This window comes from Solea solea, chromosome 2, assembly GCF_958295425.1.
Source record: "Solea solea chromosome 2, fSolSol10.1, whole genome shotgun sequence".
NCBI classification, from domain to species: domain Eukaryota; kingdom Metazoa; phylum Chordata; class Actinopteri; order Pleuronectiformes; family Soleidae; genus Solea; species Solea solea.
Window position 1 is genome coordinate 32,005,956 of NC_081135.1, and position 21,698 is coordinate 32,027,653.

Genomic DNA, 21,698 nt, shown 5'->3' on the forward strand with positions numbered 1-21,698 from the left:
GAGCGTATATTTCGGGATTGCGTGCTATAAATACAGATTTACAGATTTCTATTATGCTGACGTCCTGGTTTTTGGACACAGCCAGACGATGCAAACCTCAAGAGTTTGAAGCATCATAAATAAAAGCACAGCTGACTGGCTAATCCAGCTGTGGTCCCATGCCTCTGCACCCACTCATACTCTCCATTCACACTCCAGCCAATGCAGAAACACACACATTATGTACAAACCACGTTCACATTCGCACAACTCCAGCATGAGTCTGACTGAGCAGGTGAAGCTGTGACATCCCTTTATGTGTGAAAATGAACCTTCACATGTTGCTTTAAGATTTTGAAATCTGACACTATCATCAGACTTTGTCAGCAACGAGTATAAAAACCTACGAGGCCCCTTTTTTTCGCTCCCACTAGCTCAATCCCCCACTGATGTTTTCCAGCTAAATTCCACGTCCATTACAGAGACCTTCACTGGGATTATGATAAAAACACTTGCTTCCTGCCATTTTGATCTGCTTAGGGACATTTCCACGTCTTTGCTATCAGTTATCAAAGTTCCACACAACTGATTTGCCTTTATTCAAACAGCTGACATCACTGGCTGCCAAAAGAGCCGACGCCACAACTGCAGCTCCAGCTCAACAACATCTACATCTGTGTTATACATCACGTTATCAAAGCCGTCTGCTGGCTAATGAGGCGCCCTGCACAGGTACTTTCCATCAAGTTTGCTGTCATAACATGTTTATATCATTTAATTCAAAAGCTAAAAGAAACTTGTCGTGTAAATATTAAATATGAAAAAAATCTAATCCTATTGGTTGAGACTTTTTTTTGTCTGTTGCATTATGCTGCTTTAGAACATAAACTGTGCACAAGACCCACACAGGTACAGCTGCTATATAACAATAGTTTCCTCCGTCTCATCTTACAATCATAACTATGGCTCTCTTTATTATCTGATCTCTACACCCAGGCTAACCCTGCAGTTGGAGGTGTGAGGGTAACCATTTTCAGATGTGCACCAGTGATGGGGCCCCAGGTGAGAGGGTGAGAGGGTGAGCGAGAGAGAGGAGTCGTGCAGAGCTCAGGCAATTGACGCTCACTGCCTCCTGCCGCCTTTCGAATTTTCAGCTCCCTGTGGCACCCATCCAGTGACCTCCTCCAAACCCCCCGCTGAGGCCGAGGCTCTGCAGGCTGCTGAAACCTGATCTCTCCCCCCCCCCCCCCCCCCCCCGATACAATCCATTATTTTTGCAGCAGGGCGTTGCTACGAGTATGGAGAGTGTCCTTCAAACTAAAAAGTCCTGAGAGCGAACCTCTGTGACAGGGTAAAGTATCCGCCCTGCTGAGATGCCCTTGAATTCCTGAAACCTTACCAGCTGTAATGACACTTTTATGTGGCTTTGAGTCACTGGTGGGCAAAGTGCAGGTAAACAGTTAAGTTATTAGATTACGCCTCAAAAGATGTTAGTTTTCTTTGTCCAATTTGGCACGCGTCAGTTCTTTCCTCTGAAGAAAAAGACATTTGAGGGTTAATGACTTGGCTGGCATGTTGTTTTATCTCAGTTCCAGTCTGTCTGGCGTTACTTCATCTCCGGTGGGTCAGTATCTTTGTGTTCCACTCAACGGTGGACTGGTCGGTTTCAGTCATCTCGTTTTATTGATGTGATCCTACGTTATTGTTCTGTTTGTTTTGCCCCGGCTCCAAAATCCACATGGAAAACAGCCATCCCGTTTCGTTTTACGATTCCAAGAACTCATTTATGGCCCAAACTGTCTGGAGGTGCTGGAACCAAGATCCCATCTCCAACAGATACAGATTCAGATATTAAAACATTCACTTATATTTATATTTATTTTGAAAATATCAAGGACATTATGTTTGAGATGTGTTTGTTTACCGGATGAATGCAGGTGCGCACAACTATAACCAGTGAGTGCATTTTAGTCTTTTTTTAAATCACACCTGTACATTGTTCCACCACATTATGACTTCAACACTATTACAAATTCTAACCATATTTACAGAACAATATGCATTAGTGGAAGTGTTCAGCATGTCTTCAGGATGTCTCAGTGTGCAGAGGATAATGGCTTTAACAGGTACAGTAGCTATTCCAATGACAACCACCACACTGAGGCTGAACTCGTGGCTAAGCCGGCAGCAACAATCAGTTTGAGTGAAAGCTTTCTCAAAATGAATGCAAGTATATTACATTTTCTCTTGATATGTGCTTACCTGACCTTACCTATTCCTATTTACCTATTCTATTCAAATGAGGGTAAGATTTTAAACACTATCATCTCTCCACCTCGCCCTCCCTCAGAAGATACTTTCACTCCAATACAAACACCCATCTTGTGTGATGAGACACAATGAGGAGTCCAATTGTCCAAAGCTAAACACAATGTCGCAGTCTCACTCCTCTATGACAGTTTTCCTATAATGCAGATGTATGATTCCAATCCATTGAAGCTACATGGAACTTTACAGTAGAAAAGTACAAGTTCTCACCCTCTACTCTTCATGTACAGCTCTATAATCTGTGCCATAACTCAGTGTTGGATGCAAAGTCTGTGAGGACAAAGTGAGACTTGTGTCGTGCGTCCAACAAAGCACTCCAGCTTCTCTCCGTTAGCTGGGAGAAAGGAGTGGGTGGCTGTGAGGAGCTGCTATTCTGTTGTGCACCATGAATCACTCACAGAAAGCCAAAGTTTGCTCAATTCCACAGCCCACCCGACACAATCCCACATTTAACCTTCTGCCTGGAAATCCTCTCCCTCTGACGTGGTTGAGCGTGTGTGTGTGTGTGTGTGTGTGTGTGTGTGGTGACTTCCCTGACAGAGGCAGTGTGAGAGAACACGAAGACAAGATGGTTTTGGCTCCGTTGACACAACACTGTTGTTGAAGGAATGAACAAGCCTGTTCTGTATACAGCTATGTAACAGTCTGTACTTCTAAGGTTTGGCAGTTCAGTTCATTCTTTCTGTCATTAGTTTGTGTTTATTCATAAAACAGGGAGCCCAAGTTTCAAAGCTGCCTGAGATGAACGCCTTTTTTTTTTTGGCTTTGTAAAAACAAGAAATTGGAAAATCAATATTTTACGTTCATTATTTTCAGTATGTTCATTTTTTTTTTAAGTCAGGCAAAATTAATTACATCTGGAAAATACAGCCACAACGCAACTGCACCCTTGAAACTTTTGATGCCGACACCACAAATAAACCAGATGCTTTTCAGCTGCCTCAAGCCTGCATGTTCACTTTAATGCAATTAATTATAAAAACTATAACAATGTGGCTATAAATAAAGCTCATCAGTATGCATCACATTTGGCCAGGATCAATTTGAATAAAAAGGATTTATTATTGAATTCATGTACTTAGGCCCAGCTAGATTATGTTTTTTGAAGGCATTTCAAAGGGTGTGCAAAGTAGTTACCATGATGAACCTCAGTCCCTGTTCAATTTCACTCCAAGCATAAAGTTAGTCCACAACTCCACATGTATTTGTGGAATTTGACTGCCTTGCTCAAGGTAATTCTGACAGTAACACATAACGACATTTCGATTTTGCAAAATATTCCTTCCCCTCTTGGATCTCATCTTACCTCATTGCCAAGCAGAGCAGAGACACAGGCTTCAGAGGCATCACATATGGCTGTGAGGTCATGACCCCCCTCCAGGGCAAGCACCAACCGACCGCCTGCCAGAGCCATCAGCTGCCTGGTCAGGTAGCCAAAGCCTGTAAACACAGGAAATGGCAGTGAAAGAAAAGGTAGTGAATAATACCAAAGCAGGGCGGGAAGGACACGGGGCAAGAGGGAAAAAAAATAATAAGATGGGGTAACACTGCTCTTCAAGCTCCGACTTCCTGTTGGGATATTGATCAAAGGAAAAAAAAGCAGAAAATGTGGGTTTGAGCATGCATGAAGGCAGGGGTGAGTGCATTAGAGAGAGGAAGAGAGGGGAAAAAAGTGCACCATGGATTTACTGGAGGCCAGAAAACAAGCCAGGTTTAATTTTAATAAATGCGGCTTTGCATTTAGGCTCGGGCACAGCCTTTGATCTTTGTTTTTGAGGAGGAGGGGAGTTTGAATATATGCATTTAGGCAAACTTTCCTCTCCCTGCACTCTCCCCCCCTGTGTCCCCCTCTTTCTGCAATCTTCTCTAAACCACCCATATAACTTCCTTCGCAACCCAAGACTCCTGCTTTTATTTGAGATCATGCAGGATGGTTTTACAAAAGCTCTTTGCTGGCACGCCAAGGTCTCGATCTGAATACACAAGTCAGCCACACAAAATAAACACAACATGTATGCGTGTCTACGGCTGCGATCGGGAGTTGGTGTTGTGTTGCACAGGGAGATGCAGGAGGAGGTTATGCATTTTAAATGTGCACGCAGAAAATCTCTTTGAGTATAAAACCCGATTTAAGAATCTTCATTTCCAAGACACTGTAGACTGGGGAGTGATTAAATGGATAGCTGTGGTCAGCACTTACATTTGGCTGTCAGTTTGTATCCTCCCAGGGGCGGAGCATGTCCATCCACCGCATCAAAGCCCGAAGATACCAGAACCACGTCTGGGGAAAACTCATTGGCAATAGGCATAACCACTGTCCTGGAAGAACCAAGAAGAAGAAGAAGAAAAAAAAAAGATGTCAACAAAACGGTGTATTATTAGTTGAAGCTTTACAGGAGAGGAGTGAGTTTTGTGAAAATCTTTAACAGAAACAGAGGCACAACACTTTCTGGACCCTCTTCTGTTATTGCAATAGCAACCGTCACAGCTATTAATAGGCTGGCTAAAGGACAGGAGTACAGAGCTGACCCAATCCAAGAGACATCAAATATATGGTACATTCCATGATAAGAAAAAAAAGGCTGCTCAGCCAACACCAAGTACAATAAAAAAAAAACCCACCAGGCTTAACGAGCCAAGTTTTCAAAACTGGTAGTATGGAATTTTGAACACTCAGTAAGCTTGGTGGTTTTTACAGTATCCAAAGTGGATATAAACTGTTTTAAAAGCTGAAATGTAGTGTTTATTTATCTGTGATCTTCCAGCAATAAAAAAGTGCTCATAAAAAAAAAAAGCTACACCAATGATTTTACGCAATTTTTCTTGCAGCCGAATAGTAAAACTGAATTTGGACGATATTTTAACTGAGAAGAGTGGATAGCTTGTTTAAGAACTGTAAAATGAACTGTATGACCTAAAAGAAAATACAAAAGAGAAATTACTGGAAAGGACCACAGTAGGCATGTTGAGATATGCCTGTTGTACACTACGATCATGTCCTTCTGATGATTGTAGTGTAGCACATGTACTGTACAAACTGGCTGAAGACGCTACAATTCACTTTTCTCCCAATCATACATTAACATACAATTAAAAGATTTAAAACCTTTGCAGCAGGTGATAAACAAAAGACACTTAACGAGGAGAAAAAGGGAAGGACAAACAAAAACTGCGTGTGTGTGTGTGAGATAATTTTAACACGAGATGGGTGTGGTGAACGTAGGATGTTTGTGCACATCCTTCATCCAACACGCAGCTGCTGCAATGTGTCATGCATAGAAATCAAATCATCAGTGGGATCCTGTGTAGTGATTCACTGCAAGCTGTGGCTGGAAAATCCAGCCTGGTTTATAAATGGTGACCCTTTTACGAAAAAAAAAAAGACATGTTGAAACGGACAAATTCAAGTCAAAATAATGAAATTAATAATTGCATAACTAAATACGAGAATATCTATGAATTAGGGATTGACAAATAAAGAATCGCTGAACTTACAATACTGGGCTGGTCTGGTATTAGTTGGCTTGGCATGAAAGAATAATGCGTCACATAGGATGTCTCACTTGGTTCATAAATAGTTGAACTTCCCCGAAGGTCTCTTTCTGATTTCACTGAGTGATTTTAGGTTCGACACAAGGTTATTTCTCTTTATTTTGGAGCTGGGAAATTTGGGAGAGCTATATTTCGGTGAGGTCTAAGAGTGACAGAGTACCACAGGGTTCCTTCGTAGGTCCCTTGTACTTTACAGACCTCAGGAACACGGTGCTGGTTTGCCAGCTGTGGGCGAGCGGCGTGCCCTGAACTCCGGAGGCCACCGGTTTTTCCATCTCTTGTTCGCCACCAAATTATAACCCTGAACTGTGCACACCACACCCCCCGCCACAACACAACACTCATACGTACACACAGCTGTCTGAGGGAGAGGCGGGAGGTAGTATTAGGAGCTTACTGGTAGTTGCAGACAGCAAGGATACACAGAAGTGCGTGCGTCACTGTGTGTTTGCGTGCAAAGTTGGCAACGTTTCAGAAGAAAACGTCATGCGATGAGGATGAAGGAGCTTGAGTAAGAAACACAGAGCTACAGAGAGTGAAAACATGAAAGAGGGCAAGATCGAAAGAAAAAAAATGGACTAAAAAACTGAGGGAGGAAACACCTAATTGACAGGAAATGTGTTACAGCAAGTGCATAAGTGTGATTGTTTCTTTATGTGCAGTATCACAGATACAATTACATAGAAATATATTATATTTCAATGCAGTTGTTGCATCTTTTTTTCTTCCTCTTCCTTTAACTACACACAAAACACACACACACACACACACACACACAACATTGGCCTAATAACATTTGGGCTATAAAGACCCCACACTAAAGGGAGTTGGCCACAAGCGCTTATGTGGGCCGACACACAACGCGAAGGGAAGCCTTGAGTGCCAAGGATACTTAAAACCACTGGAGGCTCCACCCCCTCCCTCCCTGCCTCCCTCCCTCCTCCAACCATGAATGCACACAGAGACAGTTCTGGTCACAACCATGAAAACTGCTGGTGTCATCAGTTCCAGCCCTCATCCCCTGGAATATTACCCTGACATTTAAAGACATTAAAAAAGCCACAGTTATCAATTAGCAAACTGGCTTATAGGGGAAGGTAGTGGCTTTGAGGAGGAATCATAGGGTGTGAATCAGAGGCTATGCATGCCAAGATGAAAAGACCTTTTTGTTAATTAAGGGAGGGGAGAGTTTACGACTGAGCCGTGGGCTACGGGACATCCTGAACAAATCGGTTGTGATCACCACCGATGGTTCTCTTTTGGCTGCCTCTGACTGTGAATTACTCGGATAAACATTTGTTTGGTACTGTTTGACTTACCTAGCAACAGGTGTTCACGCGTCTGCTAGGGAATGGATGGTAGTATGCACGATTGTTGTGTATTGCCATGGCAGTAGGACAAACAATTATTTGTTTTAATAATGCAAATTGCAAAGTCTGCTCATTTTTTTCCAGTCATAAACGCATCTTGGGAAAAACGTCCCATCGTAAAGTTAGAGTCAAGTAGATCATACTTTGATTAAGCAGTGACCGTCATCCACCGTGACGACAAGTGCAACAGGAATATAATCCACAGGTTAACACAACTCATCTCTGTGTAATTACTCTGTGATTTATCCACTTAAAACATTTTAATGATGCATTACGATCTGGCATACTCCAAGGTTACCATAAGAATAAAGGCTGTTTACCAGGACCATCTAATTCTAAGGTTTCACAAGGTAGTAATTGACCAAGGCAACAGCTATTCATGCTCCTCACCTCACCCTTTCACTAAAGGGCAGGGAGAGGCTGATTTTAGAAAGAAAAAACATATAGAGAAGCCGTCCTTTAGAGGGAGCACTGCTCCTCGAACCAGTCTACTAAAGGTTAAAATGCAGAGCTTCAAGGATTTCCCCCTCGGTTCATAAAGAGACAGAGAGTGAGAGAGAGAGAGAGAGAGAGAATAAGAGAGCGAAAAACTCACACACGCACACTTACACTTCAAAGCCCTGTCATCTGGCACTGTGGAGAGCTGGTTTGAATTAAGTTTAATTCTCCTACTCTCTCGTCTTTCCAAGTTCATGGCAAAAGACGCATTGAAAAGAGAGAGAGAGGGAGAGGGGGAGAGAGAGAGAGGGAGAGAGAGAGAGACAGTGTCTCTGGTTTTCATTAGGGACAATTTTTCTTATCTTTTTTCTCTGTGCTTTCTGGAGGCTCAGATTTGATCCCCTGCAAATGCAACGTGGCATAGGCCAGCGGAGGAATGGTTAGGTACAGGCTGGAAGGCATGCATCTCTTCCACAGAGAGAAAGGGAGGAACAAGGGGACCACAGCTTGCAGATAAACAATGACATTGAAAGAGTAAGAGAGAGAGAGAGAGAGAGCGATGGGGGCTGTGTGTATCAGGTGTCCATCGCCATGTTTCAATCAGCAGTTCAACATTTATAAGATCACTCATGCAGCGTAACATATATTTCAGCACTTGTATTCACTTGCTTTTTTAGTTTACAAGCAAAACACAAGCTCACAGAGGTGTTCATATCCAGAGTTAACCTGGTTGCGGGCCAAGTGAACAAGCGATCTGAACATGAAAAGGGGTTTTGCTGTCGTCCTGTGGGACCTCTCATTTGTCAAAGCCTGCTGCAGCTTTAGTGAAGTAATGATGCACTGTTCTTAAGTGATGCACACACTGTTGTTCTCTGGTCTTCTTCACTTTATATCTTTGGGGCCTGTTCCACAACGCAACGGAGACTTATTTAATAAGCTACGACTACATAAACAGTGCACACGGCCACGGCGAAAGCCTCTTCACATGCATCGTCACTCAGATCCATGCATGAACAAACATACACATGCCAGACTGTATAAAAAAAGTTCCAGATTTTTTAATGTCAACAGTGCATGACTAATGAAGTTAAATATGCACTGATTGATAGGGGTGTGTCCAACAATTCTCCAAATGAGCTTTGGGAGTAAATCTATCAATTTCATACAACTTTATAAAGGTGTTAACATACTAAACTCAAACTTAATTGTTATACATGGCACTGTATGTATTACAGGTCCATCCATCTACCATTTTTTACATTCAAACTACATGGCAGAGTGGTTTCAGACTTTTAAGCCTCACAGTAGATGCCAGGCATACTACACTAGCTATTGGCTTCAGTGCTGGATTATATATGATGTCTAAAGTATGATATATATCAGTTGTCATCAGTGCACATGCAGGCAGAGTAGAAAGAGGAGGATGATGAGGGGATGAAAAGAGACAGAGAGACAGAGCGCACAGGACGGTCTGGGGCACATTAACGGACTAAAGGTGTGCTTCCGGAGGGTTGCGTGCAGAAAGCTGAGAGAAGACAGTGTCCGGTTTTTTTCGGCTCAGGCCAGATGGACACAATGTCACAAAGATGAGTTTATCTTCAAAGAGCTCTGGAACCAATCCAGGCCTGAGCCGTGTCAAGTGGACAAACCAGCGTCGTATAAGAAACATGTACAAGACGGTGGTGAGTTCATGCCTGCACGCTTGTATGCCTTTCAAGGTTTACACATGTATGTGTGTGTGTGAGGTTATAAATAGCCTTAGACAGTGGATCTAATAGAAATCAGGTGCGGCATGAGGGAGAACTCCTTAACTCAACAGCTCCAGACGTTTGAAAGATCATGTTGTGCATCGTGTCTGAGTGTGGCTGTATGAATTAAAATGCTGCTAACAGTCACTGTGAGACTCTCAGAGCACATATTTAATGTTACTTTAACACCATCCAGTGTCACATTCTCTATTTAGCAGCAGGTGACGTTACTGTCTTACCTGAATGCAGCTAGATAATCTGCATCACTCATAGGAGGTTCCAGTCCTCCAGTGAAGGCCATGTTCACATTGAAGCCCTCACCCGCTCCAGTTCCCACCTAAAATAAGCACACAGACACAAAATGCTTCAGTTCCAACGAGAGGTTGGGAAGGCAAGTTTACAAACAGTCAAGTATGTCCTTTCCACCTCGTCGGGTGCTCCACTGCCTGGAAAGAAGTTTCCATCATCATAGCGATGCAGTGAGAGGTAAAGAACACTGGGGTCAGTGTAGAAGGCCTGCTGGGTGCCGTTTCCGTGGTGAACATCCTAGAAACAACAAAAAAGGGACAGGTTAAGGGAAAACATGAGTAACAATAGTAACAAACAGCAAGTCTCCAAGCTACATTGGCTGAGACATTCATATTTATGTACTGGCAAATCAAACAATTCAACACTACATGTACTAAAAATGGATATCAGATGAATTTGGAAAATAACAGAATTTCAAAGACATGGGGTCATCCACTCATTCATCTGCGCTGAGACCAAGGCAACGACACTCAGAGACTAATGCAACGAGACAGTTAAGTCTGTGGCTCAGCTGCAGCCTGTTGTGATGTCAAAAAAGGAACGGTCAGCAGGATTCAATAAAACACTCCACTTCAAGAGTTATTCAATTTTGCCAACATGACATCAATTAAATGACCTCATTGTCTTTATCCCAAGAATGCTTTAATACACCAAAAAAAAAATGTCCCTGTTAGCTGGAGGCTGCGTGGCATGACAATGAGTTTACTCTAATAAGTCCCTCTGTGACAGACAGACAGGAAATGAAAAGGCCTTTCAAAGGATGGTGCCACGGCCAGGCAGGGACGCCACTGAGGAGCACTACTGCAGGACATGAGCAAGGCTTTGTCATAGGCTGTTATTAACAATTCTTTTTTTCTCTTTTGGAAAAAAAAAAAAAAGGACAGTGCAGTGTCTGACTTAAATAGTGATATTTCAAGCCCCTTGTCTTGGTCTAAAAATGGAATTCCATGTTTGTTATGAGCCCAGTGATCCGATGGCAAACATATTGTAGAATACAATATGTATTCTAAAAACATTTCCCAGATAACACATTCTGTAATACATAAAGTACAGAAACGTACAGTACATTACAGCCTGTAGTTTTCAATGACCATAACATAACTGATGACACCTCACTGTTGAGAAAAGTTGTTGCGATTTACAACATCCAAATGTTTAATCTGAGTAGATTTAATGTGGTCCGTCAGGTATGAAAATAATCTTTTTTCCACAGTCAAATCCATAAAATCCTTAGTGTGAAGTACAGTCTCTAAAAACCATTACAGAGATAATTCAAAATACATCTTCAACCAAACCCCAGAGAATCACCTATGAGCACAAAGGAGGAGGTGGTTGTATGTACATTCTCCACATAAATGATTGTGTAACAAACAAACAACTGTGTTGCCTGAGGAACTCACCCAGTCCACGATTAGGATTTTACTGACATTGAGCCTCTGCTGCAGGAGCTTGGCTGCAATCGCAACTGAGTTGAAGTAACAGAAGCCCCTGAGAATGGACAGTAAGAGAGTGAAATTGAGCTTTCTGTCGTGTTATTATAGTATATTTACATGTATGTGTCTTTATAATAATATGTGAGGGAAGAAGGAATGTGCAATAAAGAGAGACGGTTTTAAATGCAAATAACTAATGGAAGCTATTTCTGTTTAAGTTGCTACAAAACAGGTGATTGCTGATCTGTTTACTTACATAGGTGTGCTCTCCTCAGCATGGTGTCCAGGTGGTCGAACGACAGCAAAACCATTCTGCGGGACAAAAATTACACACCGTTATTTAAACCATCACCATCAACTGAAGTTGCTTTAGTCTAATCACACAGTTTCTTCCCCTGTGAGATGTTTGATGGGAAATCTAGCTTTATTTACCCCCCCCACCCCCCCATTTGTAGACTTTGAACACTGAAGGTTGGGATTAATAACAATAAAAACACATAATAAAAAAACAAAACAACACAAAAACAACACAGTTACGTAAAGTATTACATTAATTAAGCAAGACTTAATAGAAAACTAATCAAATGTGTCTTTTATGGTGAAATTAAACCCATCACAATTATGAACAGCAAAATCTAATCAGCTTATTCAAACGGAACATTGAGGAGACGGCGTTACAGTTAGAGCTCAGGTAATGCTGTTTACTGTCCACAGTTGGAAGGATGGTCATTTACTCAATAGCTTTTCTAATCTACACATTTAATTGTCCTTGAGCAAGATATTCAAAATGCCAGTGCACTAGTGATAGAGAAGCGTCGGATGAATGTGCATGTAACGCCAATCCAAGACTTCAATAGGAGAACACACTGTATATGCAGTCTATTTAACATTTGAGCCACAGACCAAGTGGATGTTTTACTGAAAGTCACATTACATTCAAGAATGACAAACCTGTTTTTTGAGGTTCATTTTAACTCTTCCTTGAGTCAAACTGAATGTTGCTGCCACATAAGGAGCAGTTCCCTAAAGTTGTTACTGAATTATCAGCTTAATTATTATGGGATGGATGGATGGACAGATGGAAATTCAACTGTAGCCTCAACTGTCACTGGCACAGTTAAAAACTTGCACGCAATCACTCTACAGAAATGTCACCACGTCTCAGTTAAACAGTTGGAACTGTTCCTTGCAGGCAGGGTAATTCAAAAGCATGTACACACACACACACACACTCACACAGAAACAGATGCTTACATTGGGTCAGTTAAGGGGAACTTTATCAAAACAGGGACCAGTGGGACTCTAAACAAGTGTATGTGGGGACATTAGATAGATAGATGTTCAGACTGATGCAGAGAGAGGCGAGCTGAGCTAATGATGTTGAGTCAGCTGCAGTGGATTAGCAGCCAGCTGTTGTGGAGACAACTGTCTTTCTTGCTGGTTTTGAGGACACCTGGTTGCTGCCTAATACAGCATGCACATAAGCAAATGAGAGACGCGGATAGGTTCAGAGTTTGTCTGTGCAGAGAGAAAAAAGATCAATGGATTAAAAAAAAAGGGCATGGGAAGAGAAATAGAAAGAGCAGATGGAGAAACAGAAATGAGTGACAGTGTGTCTGGGTGTGCACGCGCACCATCCATAGATTTATGGCTTTCTGTGGAGTTCATGGAGTTGCCGGTGCAGGTGGAATTTGGTCATTTGGATGTGGAAGATCCTCACAGGACCATGTGTGCACCTGCATGTGTAGAGGCACGTGCGGGTGAGTATGTGTGCGTGCATGAGCATATATGTACTTTTTTTTTTTTTTTTTACATGTATGTGTTAAAATCAGGTTAAGCTGAGGGCAAATCGGTATATGTGAACTTCAACCCAAGTTCATATCAATTTACATTTAAGTATTTTTCCTCCTGGCCCTGTGATGGACTGGCGTCCTGTGCAGGGTGTACCCCACCTTTCACCGTATGTCAGCTGGGACTGGCCACAGTGACCCTCATTTGGAGGATAAATCATCTGAATGTATTTTTCCTTGCCTGTATGCATAATACATAAAACTTTAAACTTCAAAAATGACTTAAATTACACACAATGTGCTATATAAAAAGAACAGGCCACTGCTTCTTTACAGTAATGATGCCCATATGTATTAAAGCAGGCACTGTAGTTATAAAGCATGGCATGCTATTGTCTCACCAAGGAATGTCATTAGTCTGTTATTGTGTTGGTGCTAAGCTAACACCGAGTGTGTCGGCTACTCTGCAGGTGGCTGTGGTGTAATACTAATAAAGCAGGCCTGTTAGTGGGGATTGTTAGCGTTTGCAGTGCCCATGCGCCGGGCCTCCCTGCTGAGTTCAAACGGTAAGCAGCCAACTCTACAGACACAGGAAGGCTGGCCTGTGTGCAAGGCATGAGGGGGTGGGGACGTCTGTCTGGGAGGTGCTAACGAGAGTTTGGCATACATGGTTTTCTGTTTTCCCGAGGTTTTTGGAGAATGCATAGTGGGTGTCTTTTCCTTTAATCCCCTAATAGTCATTTACCACACACATTTGTTTAATTTTAACGTCCGTCTAAACCTAAAAAACACATTTTTGTCATTTAAATACCTAAAAAAAAAAAACAGCATTGACTGACGTTTTCCTCCAACCTTCCAGACTAACCTTAAGTTCTCCTGATGCCACTTTGAAGACGAGCTCCACCACTGAGCCGACAGCCAGACGAGCTGCACTCGATGAATGGACCTCGTTCCAAATGGTGTCGCTGTCCACCTGCCAACACACAAACACACATTTTACTGTTTACTGTTACTGTGTTTACTGGGTTAATCACTTCAATAATGTCCTATATAATAAATTAAAAGGTTTAAATTACACCAGCTTTGTTTTAATAAATAGTATGTTTGTATAAGTGAACAACAGCATCAAAATAAAAACCGTTTTTTGCAGCCTAAAATATTCCTTTAGGCAGTGGCCTAGCTTTACGGAGGCCACCCATATTGCACTCCCATGTTTCTACACCAGCCAGAACATGTATTTTGTGTTAAGAAGCTGGAGCTTACAACTGAAATGAAGAAGAAAGACATAGTTTCTGGTCTCTGAAGACCACTGTATTTCTGTGACAGGCTTTGGATGTGGATGATTCCTGCGTTTGTCACAATCAGCAGTCCATTAAATGTCACTCATTCTTACACACTGCAGCTGAAATGAATACGTTGAAATGTGGTATTGGGCAAATTTAATTCGATTGGACTATTTATTTTTACTTTATAATTGTGTATATATATAGAGAACGGCATGAGAGTAAGAGTAAGATTACCATATACCACCGTGGATCAAAATTACTGCTTTTATTTATGTATTTATGCAGTGAAAACAAGATTTCCAAATTGATTGTAAATATGCGTGTGTATTTGAGCGTGTTTAGACACAGGGCAACGTATTCAGTGATCAGGCCTTATTAATGCCGAAGCACGGACAACCCTCTGCCCCACTCACAACAGCACATGTACACACATGCATGCATGCAAGCGTATGTGATTGACTGTACCCAGGGACATGCTTAGGATAATATACACAGCCTACATCAGACCATGGCAGATACTGCAGGCAGATGGAGCGCACGATAAACACAGAGAAAAGAAGCTGGCAGTGGAAAAGAAGAAAAGGAAGCCCTGTGTGTCAGTGTGTTTGAACTGTGCACACATGTGCAGAGCGACCAATGCCAGAGTTTCAGAGAAGGCTCTGTGATGCGAACCTGTGGCTCTTCTACACTGGAATACGTTACAACTGTAACCGGTCAGTCACTCAGCCACATTCACTCAGGGCCTTTACTCGTCATTCGGTCAGCCGTTCACTCCTTCCACCAGTCAGTATGAGAAGTGACTGGGCCGCTCACTTTCAGTGATCAAGGACGCCATAATAACATCCACAGGGAAGAAAAAACTAACAATTGTGCCAAGAAACACTTTGTCATGAAATAAAACTGTGGAGAATTTACCATAGATAAAAAAATGAAGAGAAGGGAGTGAGGAGCATTGCTGGTGGAACCAAATGTGGCAAGAAAAACAGGGAGTGAGGGGAAGACAGTATATGGTAGTGGTCCAGTAAGTGATCAAATGAAGAGCCAAATGAGTGAGTGAATGGGAAACTGAATCATATATACAAGTCAGGTTAATGAGCACAAACAGATGCTGTTCTAAAAGCAGCATGTGCAGACTGACTGGTTTATTATTTCCTATGTTGATGTTAGTTTGGCCTCAAGCAAGGAGCGGGACATAGCTCGACAGGAAAAAGTGAAAGGGAAGACGTGCGTGTGCGTGTGCACAAATCGGAGGTAGAAAAAGAGCGGGAACGTGCTGGTATGACGGAATGATGGTTCTCCACAGGCTGACAGGCTAATTTCAGCCCCCCTACTCTGAATGTGCGTGTTTGTGTTACTTGCGTGAGTGTGTGTGTGTGTGTGTGTGTATGACAGGAAGACAACAATTTAGGCCCATTTGCCTTTATAAAGAACAGAACAGAGCAGTACAGAGTTTAGCCTCTTCATGTTCCCACCACAGCAGCAACAATAAACCCCGAGGGAGAGAGGGAGGGAGGGAGAGGAGGGAGAGAAGGAGGTCTAGAGATACTCCAGAGGTATGAAGGGACATATAAAAGAGCAAGGAAAGGGCAGTGGAAGTATACATGTGTGTGTAGGTGAGTGATATACAGTTGTGTCCATGGCTTTAGAGGATATATAATGACACACAGTACATTCATGTCCTGGATACATTTACCTTTAACCTTATCCATAACTACTATGCACGTAACCCTTAACCTCACCTAACGTAAATCTCACCCTTATAAGCTAAACTTCAAACAAGTCTTTGCCTTAATATTTACTAATTTACGATTGTCCCCCAAAAAGAAAAGACAGCTCCCCATAATGTGACTGAAGAGACATGTATCAGTAATAACAGACGTAGATGCAACTTAAAGGTGTATAAGGTGTATGTATGGCTGACTCGGCAAATTAGTTTAAAAAGACAGCACGTTCATGGCGATTGTTTGAACAACAATCGGCATCGTTGCCTTAGCACACAAAGATTCCAAAACACACTGGTATGCACAAAAAAACACCCCTCCACCCACCCACCCTACCAATCGCACACACACAAGGCTCATATGCTAAAAACATCTGGTAACAATTATAAACATGGAGGAAAGGCAAGCAACAGCTTTTGTTGCCTCTGGTCCTTGAAGGGTGGTGTTTGTATGCATGCGTGCAAGTGTGTTAAGATTGTATGTGTGTGTTGTTTTTTTCTTGGTGGAACAGAAACAAATGGGACTATTATTTATGCAGGGGGCAGAGAGAGGGAGAGAGAAGGAAACACAGTTATTATACTGCTACTTGATGACGCTGAAACTTTGCCTATTTCTTTCATTATTAAGTCAGATGGAGCAGAGCCAGCTGTGTATTGATTAGATTAACACAAGGCTATAAAAAAAAGGGCAACAGCCTATTACGACAATTTTCCACTGAATAAACAAGTGTGACCTAACACCATTTTTTTTAATTAATATAATTAAGATAATTTACACAAAATATCAGGCGCTCAAATTACAAAATACTTCACTAGACTCTGTGAATATTTGTGAAATGACTTACCCCTATGCCTCCACATGGTAACCTCACAAACATGGGATTCACTGAACCTGAGAAAGAAAGAAAGAAAGAAAGACAGAGAGAAGTTGAGATCCTGAATGAAAATTGCTTAAGAAAGAGTAAAAGTTCAGCAGGAGAAGAGGTGATTTTGTGCGTGACCCTTAAAACTGAACATTTAACTTTCGACCCAATCGAAAAACGAGTATACACAGGGGCATTCTTTAAGTGGGTGAGCTGAAGGGGGGTAAAATTGTATCTGATTGCCTTCACTATCAAACCACCTCTGTGTCTGACTAGTTGCTATCTATGGGGATATATTACAATTCCAATTTGAACTTTCTTTTTCCTCAAACTCAAACCCACATGTGTGCCAAAGCTTACATGAGAGTATCTGGTAATACTCCTGAGTAAGCTGCAATATTAAGAGAAATGCACGTGTTCACTGGAATGAAAGCTTAGATGATCATGGGGTTTGCCAATTTGGTTTTTAGCACTTTTTCTCTCTCTCTCTCTTTATGGCATGCACATACAGACACAGACACAGACACAGACACATACACAGACACAGACACACACACAGAGACACACTGTGGCTGCTCCAGCTTCACCTGCCCTTAAAGCCAGACAGGCCAGACTGGTGCAACCTCCAGTTTAAAAGCTGCAGTTGGTCCTCAGCTTTATCGTAACACCTCGGACACTTTATTAGAGCAGACCTTTTGTTGTGTCATGGGTTAAACTTTAAAGAAGATTCCTTTAACAGAAACTCTTGTAGATTCACATGAAAGGAAAGTCTGACTTGGTTGTGCATACAAAATGACTGATTACCTCACGTTTACATGTTAGTTTATGCATGCTGTGTGTTTGCCTAATTGGCAAATAATGCCAAATTGAACACTTTCAGGTTGTCAGACTGCTGCAAACATCTAGATTAAGTGTATTTGTCAATATAAGGTGAATGTATGTCTTACAGTCAAGTTTCTGCCGCAGTGGGTTGGTTCCGTACAGCAAGACGTGGGCTTCAGAGTGGACTGTTTGTAACTCCTCCAGTGAGGCCTTCCTACCATGGATACACTGTGCACAGAGAGGAATCAAGGACATGCCAGGGAAGACACAAAACATTATGATTGGTACTCCTTTATTTTCTATTTGGGATCATTCCACAGCTATATCCTCAAACTGCATGCTTGCTATTGGTAAATTCAAATTTCAAGAGAAAATGACTGAACACTGCCCCCTTCTGGTCATGATAACAACTCAAGTATTTTAAAGTAATACATACAGTAAAGTGAAAAGGAGACTATGGTACAACACCTGCTAATAAGTTATTTTATTAGTTGGCATATAATGCCAAAATGTTGCATTTGTATGAATAAAAGTGTTTTTCCATCGAGTACAAGAAAGGCTTTGTTAAAGCACACTTTTCCTGTGGGGCGGCTGTTAAATATGTTACTAGGTTGCACAAACTGCATTTTAAACAAAAAAAACAACACAAAACCTGCACATACTATCACATTTATATTGTCGATATTATATCTTGTACATTGTCAGATATATAGTATTTCTATTAACCATATTTTCTATCTTATTTATCCTATATGGCCTATATTTTGTTTACTTCTCCTACATTCTGCTGCGACCCTTTGTGCTGCTGTGTCAGTTTGAATTTCTCTTATGGGTGATTAATGAAAGTACAGCTTTTAAAGTAAAGTTCTTAAATGAAATGTTCAGTCTATATAAGACATTACAAAAAAATTATACGATAAAATGTCATAAATTACAAATCCAGGGAGTAATGAAGATTTCAATACTGCGTTATTTATCAGTTATAGATCTGTTTCTATCAGTGATTCATAACATATGCATACAACATGTATTTGTTTATCACTTACCTCACAGTGTGACCTCAGGCCCGTCTCCTGTAGTCGGGACCAGATACTCTGGATGCGGCCAGCGTGCTCTGGATGACTGGTGGTGTTTCCACACATGCACTGGTGCTTCTGCATCAAAGAGTCATACACAAGACCTGGAATATACACACACACACACACACATATTTACAAAAAATATAGTAGAGATATAATAGAGTCCTGAGTTGCAGTGAAATTAAATGTCAAGATTTCCTCCATGATGCAATCAGTAGAAGAAAAATATGAGTGTTGAACATTTATTACTGTGACTCAACAGACCTGTGGTAAATCGCGGCTTAGCCGTCGGTTCCTGTACGACCATGGGGAAGGAGGCAGAGGCTGGAGACGACTGAGCCCTGGAGAGTTTGCGGTGTCCAGCGTAGCTCACTGACAGACCAGCTGCTTCCATGGAGGCTTGGTAATTCCTCAGCTGGTGAATCCGCTGCTGTTCCAGCAGCAGAGCCTGCTGCTCTCACAGAGAAACAACAACACGTTTAGGAGTTGGGCTGCAATGTCTCTCTCTTGCCAGAAGATGGCACTAGATACTTAAAATATACAGAAGCGGCAGTGACAAGTCTGCCTCTGCTTAGGGATAGTTAATTTTCTGTTTCTATATGATAGCTGAAATGTACGAAGTTCACATGGCAACAACTAACATTTCCAACAATAAGAGTGTTCTTGAATGAGAAGATTATTAACCCTGAGCCTACACAATACAATTCACCTCCTGAGCCTTCAATTAAATGACTATTCTTAACAAGAATAATGCATACCGTCATCTTTAACGACTTTATTATTAAAATTAAATACTTTATGAACTACGAAGCATTAGAATTCTTGACTTGATTAAGTACATAAATAATAATAATTTTGACAGGAAGTGTCTCATGTCAAATACTGGAAAGTAGTGTCTGATATTTTCACTCTGCACAAGTCTTGTTGTTCTGTTCTGAAGGGCGGGTCTGTTTTACACTAAGGGCGCCATGGCGACAGTGAGTGGCGAGTGGCTGATTGGATTTGGCTGAGTGGACAGAAAGGATGGGCAAGACAAATGAGGACATGGTGTCCTAACTGTGCATGTATGTGGCCACAGATACTCTTCAGATAAGAGAATCTGCATCTGTGGACAAGTGAAGCAGGATTGGAGAACAATTAGCATGTGTAATGTGAAGTGTTGTTAGTGAGTAAATGTGGAGAACATAAACACATCACTGAGCAGTATACATTTGTGTGTGTGTGCAAAAAAGATGTAAATATACAGTAGTTTCCATTACGATGGAGGGTAAAGACTGGTGTTTGAGTCGAGAGGAAAGGCAGAGTGAATGAGGAGTGTAATGTTTCAGTCACTACTTCTGCCATCTGTCGCTGCTGTTTGCATCCATTTGCCTGGAAATCCCAACACTTTGTATGTGGCCATTAAAACACAATCATGCATAGTGTGTCGCTACGGTCAATTTGAACATGCCATGCATGTACAAGTATAGTAAGAATATAGAGATGTGTTATTTGATACCTTCAGATGTATGAAAAATCAGTTTAAATTTCAAACCAAGTCTGCAGTTTTTTTATAATTTGCTTTCTTTGTGTTATTTCTTTCCCTTCTCCTGCTTTCCCCCCCATTCATCTTTCACTTGCATTGTCTTCTACTCCCGACTCCCTCAACTGTCCAAACACCATCTCCCCACCCTGCGTCCTCACCTGTCTGAACAAGAAATCCTGTTCAACTTGTCTCTCTCTCAGCTCCCTCTCCTCCTGCTCCTGGAGGTCTGGCGGCTCCTGTTTGATGACCAGCCCACGTAGCGGCCCCGTGTCCTGTGCAGGGGCAGGCGCAGAGGAGGCCAACGAGGACGAGGAGGACAGCCCCTGGTGCTCCCGGAGCTCTTCTTCCGTCTCCTCGGGGTGACTCTGATGCTGCCTGGCTGGACCTGAGGCGCTGGAGCCTGAGACCTGATCACCGGGCTTGGAAATGATCTGAAGGACAAATGGGGAGGTTTTACTTAAAGTTGTGGGGGCTGTGGCTCTGATTTCCACAGGTTATGAAAATAAAAAGTCAGCAGTTCTAGAAGACATGTTGTCCAAAGATTTGGAAATGAACTGCCATGAGAGATATACAGTAGGCGAGAACAAAGTAAAACACAGAACCAGGGAGTGCCAACAGCAAAAAAAACTGTATGCAGAGAAATGTCAAAAAACAATAATAAATACTTGACGCTTGCCTTGTAAGAAAGAAATAAAGAAAGATTCCCATCAGGAAAACAGCTTTAATGACATAACAAGTAAGATAAAATCAGTGTTGTCTTTGAAAGGCAAAGTTTAGTAGACATAACTTTAACATGCATTTTATGTATTATTCATAACAGTGTGCAAATCAGTTAAATAACATTTCCTAAGCTCCCTTGTGTATTTCCCATTCTTCACACACATTCTGGTCTTTGTATGCGCACACTGGACGTGTTTGTTACGTGTAGTCATGTGTCTGAGTGTTTTTGTGTTACATTTATGTGCAAGAAAAGTGACGTGCAGAATAAAGTTTCATTGAGGGGGTTTTTCCATTCCAAAAACAGCTGTCCATTTGTTCTAGTTCATGAAAAAATAAACAATGTAAGGAACCCCAAGTTTAATCAGACACAAGTCGACATGAGACTGGCACCTTTACTTTTTATACACAAAGATAAAAACCTCCGTTTGTTTGCTTGTTTATTTGTTTGTTTGTTTGTTTTAAAGGCTCCACAGAGGAAATCTCTATGACTACTTATAATTCATGCAGGTATGTTCCCTGTGTCGGAGCTTGTGGCAGAGAAGACAAACCGAGCATAAGACACAAGGAAGGGAGAGAGAGAGAGGAAGCATTGTAGAGGGCCACATTTTAGGAGACTTGTTGTGGCAGATGTCCCTGTCGTCAGTGACCTCAACCTTGATGTGCAGGTCATGATTGGAGAGGACCATTCACACACACACACACACACACACACACACACACACAGAAAAAAAAAGAC

The 21,698-nt window shown here is 41.8% G+C and overlaps 1 protein-coding gene across 4 annotated transcripts in view; it reads right to left on the reverse strand.

Moving 5' to 3' along the window:
* Positions 1-21,698, reverse strand: part of hdac4 (histone deacetylase 4) — a 110,571-nt gene that overhangs the window by 6,356 nt on the left and 82,517 nt on the right. For all 4 annotated transcript variants that reach the window (XM_058619225.1, XM_058619235.1, XM_058619252.1 and 1 more), the window contains 12 exons: positions 20,401-20,673; positions 18,982-19,168; positions 18,685-18,818; positions 17,764-17,866; positions 16,799-16,845; positions 13,813-13,920; positions 11,414-11,469; positions 11,125-11,212; positions 9,842-9,961; positions 9,655-9,752; positions 4,508-4,626; positions 3,614-3,747 (listed from right to left, as the gene is read on the reverse strand). In XM_058619225.1, the coding sequence (XP_058475208.1) occupies positions 3,614-3,747; positions 4,508-4,626; positions 9,655-9,752; positions 9,842-9,961; positions 11,125-11,212; positions 11,414-11,469; positions 13,813-13,920; positions 16,799-16,845; positions 17,764-17,866; positions 18,685-18,818; positions 18,982-19,168; positions 20,401-20,673 (1,467 nt within the window). The remainder of the gene's footprint in view (positions 1-3,613; positions 3,748-4,507; positions 4,627-9,654; positions 9,753-9,841; positions 9,962-11,124; positions 11,213-11,413; positions 11,470-13,812; positions 13,921-16,798; positions 16,846-17,763; positions 17,867-18,684; positions 18,819-18,981; positions 19,169-20,400; positions 20,674-21,698) is intronic.